This window comes from Pomacea canaliculata, linkage group LG7, assembly GCF_003073045.1.
Source record: "Pomacea canaliculata isolate SZHN2017 linkage group LG7, ASM307304v1, whole genome shotgun sequence".
In the NCBI taxonomy this organism is placed as follows: domain Eukaryota; kingdom Metazoa; phylum Mollusca; class Gastropoda; order Architaenioglossa; family Ampullariidae; genus Pomacea; species Pomacea canaliculata.
The window spans coordinates 30,140,236-30,149,379 of record NC_037596.1 but is presented as its reverse complement, the minus strand read 5'-3'; the positions used below and the strand labels follow the sequence as shown (position 1 = coordinate 30,149,379).

Here is a 9,144-nt window from a genome sequence, read left to right as displayed (position 1 = left end):
CGGCTGGTTTATTTTAATCTGCAGGAGTATTTGTATCATTTAGCAAGCATTAAAAATTAAGTCTAGTACTGCATCTGTCAGTTATTACTGGATGCAAAGATGTCAAGGTGTTTTTTTTAATTATCCTTGTCATAATCCCACAGTTGTTTGAGACATAATTTTGAAAGTTTTTCCAGAAATCTTGGACATATTTACATTTCAAAAAAATATGTTGAATGTTTTCTTTTTAACATCTACAATAGTCACAGACAGCATCCTTCTCTAGTCCCATGTTAAATGAAGTTATTTTTGTCCCCAGTATTCTATGCAGGACTCTGGTTTGAAGTAATTTAAATCTAATACCTTTAACATTAAATTACTTTTCTGAAGATAATATGCCAATCAACATTTCTATTTAGTCTTTTATCCCACTTTGGACAGCAGTTAGGTACATGTTTATGACTTACAATTTTATCAAACTACAGTCTTGCATCTTTCTGTATAGACTGAATTACACTAAGACTTTTATTTGTTTAATAGGTAAGCGACGGTGGTTCACTAATATTTTCTCTGCTTGAATATATGTATATATTTATGGCATCTATGCAACCATTCAAAGAAACAAAATAACTGTTTACATCATATATCCTTTTAACATCTTGACCTGATAGGAAGTTTCCTCTTTCATCTAGTAAGTGTTTAATTAAATAAATCCCTTTGTCTACCCTAGCTTCTATACAAAAAGGGCTTATTCCAAATCTTAATTTTTTGTTACAAAATATAGGCTCTGATATAATCTCTTCAAGATTTTTACACACAACACTTTCTCCAAATATCTCGTACGCGTTAAGAAAATCTGTCCAGAAACTATTTTCATTTACAGAAGAGCCAACTGCTAAGCCAAGTTTGTTTAGGTAAATTAACATTTTATGTAAGGACATAAAGATATTTTTCCAACTATGATTGGGTTCCTTTATTTTCCTCAACCATGACAGTTTTAAGGCATTGATATAACTTTTATCAGCTATGCCAATCCCCCCATTATACACTTTTTATATTTTTTTTGGTTAATATTATCATTTTTTCCTTCCCTCACACACGAATATATATTTCTCAATGTTGTTAGCAATATGATCTGGAGGGCTTTGCAGCAGTAGCCGCAAATGTATTAACTTTGACAAGATTAACGACTTGAGTATTGCTACATTTCCTAATGCAGCTGTCTTTTTAGCCAAATCTCGAGTGTTCTAATTGCGGGTAGCTTACAGTCATAATTTAACTTTATACATGCTTTAGATTATTAGTAAACTAAATACCAACAATTAAAAAAATTTTCTGGGTTCCATTGCATCTGTAAGTGGGGTAAGTACTTAGTTGATGAATTTCCTTTTCTTTCCAGCCATATTGCACTTGATTTTTCAGTCTTCAGAAGTAAACCATATATTGTTTTCACATAATTTGAATGTATTCATTGATTCTTCAAAGAAATAGTAGTTGTTTATGTAAGTTATGTAAGTAAATCTATGTCTTTGAACCTTAAATTCCTGTGTGAGCGTGTAAGTGCCAACGAGTGCTAGTGTGTCGTACGTATGTCTTCGTTGTGTGAACGTGTACCACTAGCGCGAGTGAGGTTTGTACTCTCCATGTAGTCGTGACACAGCAGCAGAGAGAGAGAGAACACACGTGAATGCCCGGCGGAGTTGATGTGCCGATTGAAAAGACACTTTAGTCAGAGAGAAGGTAAAGCATGGTCTTTTGTGGACTCCAAGGTTGGCTGAGTTCGGGTGCGTGGTGGATAGCAGAAAAATTACACAAATTGAGGTAAAGGATTAGACGAAGCACCCGACTAACGAAAGCTAGAATTTTTAGTGGAAAATTCTCCTTGGGAACTTCCGTCCTCTCCCCTGGAACAACAAAGAGGAACGACTGATTCGGCGCTAAGCTAAGGTAGAGGGTGTTAGCGAGGGTCAGTCAGTCCGGCTACAATATATCAGCCTAACATTATCCCCTAGGTATCTCCCGAGGACAAAACCAGATTGGTCTTTGTGAATTAGAGATGAGAAAACTTTTTTTCATTTTATTTGCAATGCATGCTGAGCCAATCTTTAATACCACATTTAGTAAAGTAATTGGTCTCCAGCTTTTAATTTGATCTGCAGGTTTATCTAATTTGGTAATATATTTCAATACACCTTTTTGTGTAGAGGATAATTCACCTTTAATAAAACCTTAATTAAGAGATTTAACAATGAAATGACCAAGTTGTTTCCAAAAGACCTTAAAAAATTCCACTGTAAATCCATCACTCCTTAGGCTTTTACCATTACATTCAACTACATTTCTCTGAAAGAAGTAGCCAGCTACCTTTTGTCGTACTTTATTTTTACAAGATATTCTTAATAAAACCGCAGGTACATTATGATTGCTTTTTTCATTTCACTAAAGCCAATTTGTCTTTGCAGAAAGTCGTAGCAAACATCCCTTTATCCTACTGCTTCGTACAAAATGTTCTACCAAAAAAAGATATGTTGTGTGCACATATAATACATACAAATTGTAAAGATATAAATTTTGCACTTAAAAAAGAAAAAGTCCTTACAGTTGCTGCAAATGATGTAATCCCGGCATTTTCTGTTATGAGACACCCTATGATGACACTCAGAAATGCTTGTCTCATTCCCAAGGCAAGATAAGGAATGTGTCACTTTTGTTAGGGTCCCATTGATTCCAAAGGAACTCCCCACAGGTGTTTCTCTGTACATCGCAGCATGCCTAAACATTGCGAAATTTCCTTTTTTTAAAAAAAAGAGGTCAGCATTATAATTATTTTTTTTATTAAATGTTAAAGGTAGCACTGAAGGATACATAGATCATGAAATACTACAGAAGAGAACAAACTGCTTCTAGATGTTAAAATTTTTTATTAGTAATACGGCAAGATTAATGGATGGATGGACTGACGGGTAAGCATTTAAAGACATGGGCTTAACTCTGTGTGTGTGTGTGTGTGAAATATTTACTTTCAAAATAAGCATAAAATGGTTAGCAGAGTAGATGATGTTTCATTTCTGTATCTTTGATAGAGTCAGAATTCGTCTTCCTTACACAGACTCGGGAGAAGAAAAACTCACGATGGTAAGCCGAACTGTTTGCAGATGACTTTGGCAGTGCTGCTATACTCCACGCACACTGTTCCCCAGCTGCCGCCTCCCATGTCCATCTGTACCTGACCTCTGTTAGGTCCAAGGTTGTCAATATTTCTCAAACGCATTCGTGTATGTTCTGTAACAACCGTTTTAACCAATTCTTTAGATATTTATTTAAATCTCGTGAAAGTAGATGACAGTTATTACTTTCTTTAAAACGAATAGGTTAACATTAAGGTAACAAAACAGTAGTAGCAGGTCTGTAAAACAGTTTAAAACAGTAAAACAGCTTAATTTACTAAAGAAATGCTCGGCATAAAAATTTTTAGTACAGGTTTGAACGTCAGGTTTTTTGCTCTGTAACTGAAGTTCGAAAACATAAAGTAGAAAATAAAGTATTTTAAAACACAAATATCCAATGATCTCAATAAATGAAGAGACATTGAGACATGCAACTGGTCGATCATATTTGAGATAAGTGTTACTTTTAAGTGTGGTGGTAACATTGCCTTTCTACAGACAAAAGACATTTATATCAATTAAAAAAAACTATCTACACAGTCGATATATATATTACAAGAAATGGTCACATTATTTCTTGCATCAATCCTAAACTAACTCTTAAAATTTTATTTGCTGTGAAGATAAATCTCTACATTTCTAAAAATTCTTGCAAACTTGATACTGTATATCTTTTCAAAAGAAAGCCAAGTTACCTTTCTAGGATTCTTCCTTACAAAATAGTAAGTGCGTCAAGTTTATTATCCAAATGTCCTTTTTTCCCTCCTTTTGAATGTGATACAAACAAGAGAGAAGAGACAGCAGGTTCTTACGTGTGTTGCAGATGATAGCAGTGACAGAGCGACACGAGATTTCCGTAAACTCTTCATGACTACACTCATCTAAGCTGGACTCATCGCCTGCACACTTCACGTTGTAAACGAAGACATCTGTTGATACTGCTCTGTTCCTGTATTCTGACACCGTCAGAGCTTGCGACCTGTTTAACAGTCAGTATGTTTGTGTGTTCGTTTGTTTACCTATCCAATGAACCCAGTTAAAAAAGTCATTTCAATATATATACACACACAAAATGAACACTTTCAAAAACAAAGTTCTCATACAAACAAGCGCATTGCCTCTATTATCTACCCTTTAATGAAGGCTGAGACAGTCAATATATTTTTGAATAAGTCCACAAGAGAAATTTACTCATTTAACTTTTTTCATTGCTCTAAAACACTACTTGTTTTTAAGATCACTTAATTTTTTCTTTTCTCTTCTAAATGACACAGTCCGACACAGACACATGCACACATATATACACACACGCGTGATCCTGCAAGAAGCTTTGTGTTGTTATGAAAAACTTCATCTTGAATCAACACGCAGTTAGAAGGCTTTAATAAAACGAAAAGCAAATGGCCACTAAAGACCAACTTTACAAGATTGTTATGTATTATTTCCACATGTGCAATATGGTATACAAAACAAATACAATTACGGTAGAGGTAAACGCAAGACCATGAAACATAACACACGTGTTGAATCCCAACATCCTGCAGAACACCTGTGCCAGTTCTTTTTCATATCTACTGGAACAGACCAAGCCCCATCTTTCGTGGTACGATATTTCAAGGAGACCATTCCACAAGGTTCCATTCACAAGCCGGACCTGCAGCTGTGCATCTGATCAATTATAAAAGTTCAATAAGAAGCGACCTACAGCAAATCTTACTATCTACAGACTTATAAATCCCTACCATCCTGTTCTTCTGTTGATTTATATCAGACACGATTGTCAATTTTATGAAAACTTAAAGGAATTAATAGTAGAAATTCTGCAATAACGCGTAGCATCTTAACCAAGATAGATCACACACTCTGCGCAGACTAGTTATGATAAATAAAAGATAACAGCCAGTGGACAGTGAGGTATGTACAGACACCGAACAACAAAAAGTTGAGGTACAAAAGTAGAAGGTAAAGCAAAGGATAAAGGTATGAAGGGATGTATGTACTATAAACAGCGTCAGATGGAGTAGTTACATGTCGGTTAGCATGACAGTATTGCCAGGGAGTTAATAATAGTAATTCAGGGATAGTACTTAGTGAACTCCATGGTTTCAGTGAACGTTTGAATGTAGCCTTAGAGTCCGAGTGACGAATGCGATGTGAGAGTTCCACTGCTCAGCAGCACAGAGGGAGGACGTCCCTTGTCCGATGTAACTGTCTTCGTGGGAGGGAGGACAGAATGCAGGATTATGATATGGAGCGAAGGCTTCGGGGAGGGATACGGACAGATAAGATTTCAGTAAAGTAGGGGGAGGAGCTTCAAAGACTCCATACCATTAAGTTGAGAGCAGGCAGTCTATTTTATCTTTAACTAGCAGCCAACGAAGAGAGTGAAGAAGTGGTTTGACATGTTCACATTTGTGAGTCCGGAGAACGAGACGATCAGCTGAGTTTATTTTCTGAAGCTTCTCAATGAGGTACTGTGGACAGCCAACATGAAGCGTGTTGCAGTAGTCTAATTTAGACAGAACGAATTAGCAGATGAGAATTTGTCTGGTTGAGATGGACAGAGTAAAAGCGAATGGAGCTGATCTTCAGGAGTTAATAGTACGCAGAACGACAGATGTGAGAGACATGTTCATCAACAGACATGTCAGAAGACATAATGTAACCTAAATTACGTGTTGAAGTAACAAAAGGAACATCGGCATCGTCTACACGAACGGAGACAGGCAGGGGAGGGTAAGCTTTGGCTCTCGTCTTTTAAAAAAATGAAAGCTTTTGGGGGGGCTTTTTGTTCGTCATTTATTTTTAACTTGTTGCAGGTCATCTATTGTCTAATCTCAGAAATACAGTCTTGGATGCTCTGGATAGCAGTGTGTCTCTGAGTAGGAGAACAGCTAGCATACAGCTGAGTGTCATCAGTAAAAGATTTTTCAGATACAAAGTGAGATTGAATCAGAATAGTGGTTTTATGCACATGATACAGAGGATGGGACTAGAACAAAATCTTGGGGGACTCCTGAGCATATATAGACGTAGACGTGGTTAGCAAGATAGACATGTCTATTTCATGAAGATGGCGCAGAGTATCAATGTCTAAGACAGTTCACACAAAAAGGAAGCTGTTTTATTGCTCATTATTATTTTCTCTATATTAAGTAGTAACTAGAAACATAAGTTATAAAGAGTCCTTCAAAAGACACGTTCCCGACACATGCGATATGAAGAAAAAAATGCTCTGAATAAATACAAGTTGCAACACACATTACAATGATATGTCTGCTGACACACGGACTCAAGTTTCAATTTCGATACACGGTAAAAACCGGAAAGAAGAAGGAAACGAAAAGATTGCAAATAAAGTTTTTTGTTTCGTATTATTATCCTCTTTCTTCTGGTTTTATCTTTGTAAGCTATTCTAGGTAGTTTATGATTACGCTGTCGCATGAAGAAAGCGAGCCTTCCATTAAAACGCGATGGCAAACACAAGACGTTACATCGCCAAAATAGTTCCTCCAATATCTCCTTCCCATTTGGTTCTTAGTGCAGTTACAATATATTTAGTATGCATCAAGCCTGAATATAGGGATAACTTGTTCTTACGCGAGCTGCAGATGATACCAATGTCCTTAGAACGACCGCAGTCTTGCTTGTAAAAGCCTGTGTGGTTACATTGCTCCAAACTGGTCTCCTCCCCTGTACACATCAGGTTGTCAAAGACGATGCGAGCCAAGTCTAACTTGTACCATGGGAACCTTCCAGCAAAAGCTAAAGGCCTATTGAGCAGTCAACATGTTTGTGTGTTCATAGAAAAAGTAGTGTAACATCTGTTAACCAATCCGTCGTACAAATGCGAAGTAAGGATATTTAAAAATCAACATAAGATTCATGGAAAAAGACAAAGAGTTTAATTAAGCAGAGACAAAAACTGCACTCGATATCAGAACCATACACAAGCACACACAAAATTCCTCTCTAACACACACACACACATCTATCTTTAAGGATAAACAAGCACACGAGCATTCAGGCGCTATAGTATCGTTTCTTTTGGCATTCCTAAAATTTTCACGCTGAACTTATCTGACAAACCGTGGATAGAATTAAATAAAGCCAATCTAGTCAAAGAACTTTGTAACTATGCTAAACATATAATTATAATTACACTGTACATAAAGGCAAAGCTACTGAAAGTTACACACGTGTCGAAGCCAAGCATCCTGCAGGCCACGATGGCCTCTTCTTTCCCAAAACCATCTCCGCAGACTATGCTCCATGTCCCATTGTACAATATTTCCAGTCTCCCACTCCTCGGTGAACTTCCTTCCACTAGACGTGCTTGCAGCTTAGCATCTGTAATGAATTATTCAAACTTAACTTGTAACAGACTACAATAAATTTCTTTACCTCTGTATCAAAATATTCTTGTTTTTCGTTTAATTCAAGTAAGAGAAACAACGAGTGAACATTTTAATAACGATGAGAGATGATTATTAGTGAAAAGCAAGGCTCTTTAGAAATAAATTAATATACGTTTTTACAGTTTATTGGAGAAGCTTGTCAAAAGCATTTAAGAATAATTAACCAGGGCACCTGTATAAAAAAGAGTATATCACAAAGAAAAAATAACAGCAAGCTACCGCACACCTTCTGCAATCTTGCAAGGTCTGTTTTGGGAGATATATAGCTTCAAGTATTACAAAATCCTCAATTTTCCGGTTTTAGAGTAACGCATTTAAAACAGCTGCAATTTCCAAGCTTCTGGACATAGTGGATTCAAATTTAAAACGCTGTTGGAAAACACATGTATCTGTTAATCATTTTTAGTTTATGTTAATCCCTTATAGCTCAGATCCCAGATTGGTAAATACAAATCTTTAAAGTGCATACTTAGTTTGCAATTTTGATAATTTTGGTGAAGGTGATGCTGCTCTCATCATCGACATACAAGTTTCCCTTGTCACAATGTTACTTTTGATATGATATGACAGACGAGTTGCTAAATATAAAGTACAAATTACTTCCATTTTCCCACCCCGATGTCCTGCTATGATGTTAACAGTAACTGACATGACTTCTTCCTTAATGTCTTGAATTACGCAACGTGGGATAAGTTTTTCTATTTTTCATAATTGATTCTATGAACCAGTCAAATAGTATTCTCTTACTGTACACAAAGACAACAAATCCATTAAAATACTTGCCTGTGTCTTGCCCAATCACTGATATTATAAGAATAGATATCAAATAATTGATGAATACTCCAGCCATCATGATGTGTGTCTCTGGGCTAACAGAGGGCCTTGCTGGTAGACTTTTATCTTAAATAGAAACTGCAACATAACCACTTCAAGTAAGACAATGAAAAAAAGTAAAAGCATCTCTTTTGTGGGGTATCTTCCAGCTTTTGACTGGTTGATAGAAAGATAACGAGTGTGCATGAGGGAAGGATAAAGCTTTTCGGGACTGGAACATTTTGTTTGGGTTATCTGAAGAGTAACTGCGAAGTATGGCACGTTTTCTTCTTTAAAGTGTGTACTTCATTGTACGTTTATTGACATGACGAAGAGCTAGGGTAGGTGGAGCTAAATTTAGTTTTTCTTCATGTTGGGTGACAGTACACACTAGTATTTGAATGCGTTCTCGGAAAAAATGGTGTCCTGTACAAATATCTTGGCATAATATCCCACTTCCAAAACATTTAGAGAGAGAGAGAGAAATAAAAATTCTGGTTAAGTTAGTACAACAGATTCGTTAGTGCAACATAATTAAACCACAGTTATAATCAAGTCCCGTCACACACTAACACCAGGTTTTCTCATTCAAATACTTAACCCGGGAACTTGTAGAAGTACGAGGTTTTACTTGTACTCACTGATCGAAAATGATACAGAACGGTGTTTTGATGTCATTGGACGGGACTCTACATCCTCATTAATTAAACAATAATCACAAGACAACTCACCGCCGATTAAGGTGAAGATGCTAGCTTGAAATCACA

The 9,144-nt window shown here is 36.4% G+C and overlaps 1 protein-coding gene across 1 annotated transcript; it reads right to left on the bottom strand.

The window, feature by feature from the left end:
• Positions 1-3,106: 3,106 nt before the first annotated feature.
• On the bottom strand, positions 3,107-6,954 carry LOC112567617 (deleted in malignant brain tumors 1 protein-like). The gene is made up of 4 exons (XM_025244310.1): positions 6,747-6,954; positions 4,667-4,814; positions 3,959-4,125; positions 3,107-3,261 (listed from the first exon to the last, which is right to left on the bottom strand). The coding sequence occupies exons 1-4, from the start codon at positions 6,847-6,849 to the stop codon at positions 3,107-3,109; spliced, it is 573 nt and encodes a 190-aa protein (XP_025100095.1). The 5' UTR covers positions 6,850-6,954.
• Between the last annotated feature and the right edge of the window lie 2,190 nt (positions 6,955-9,144).

Bases quoted from the DNA above. Each gene is read 5' to 3' on its own strand.
- LOC112567617 (XM_025244310.1), bottom strand. From the start codon at position 6,849: ATGTGTACAGGGGAGGAGACCAGTTTGGAGCAATGTAACCACACAGGC. The intron at 4,815-6,746 runs GTAAGAACAAGT...ATAATTGATCAG, and splicing joins TGGTATCATCTGCAGCTCGC to ATGCACAGCTGCAGGTCCGG. The intron at 3,262-3,958 runs GTAAGAACCTGC...CGGTTGTTACAG, and splicing joins TGCTATCATCTGCAACACAC to AACATACACGAATGCGTTTG.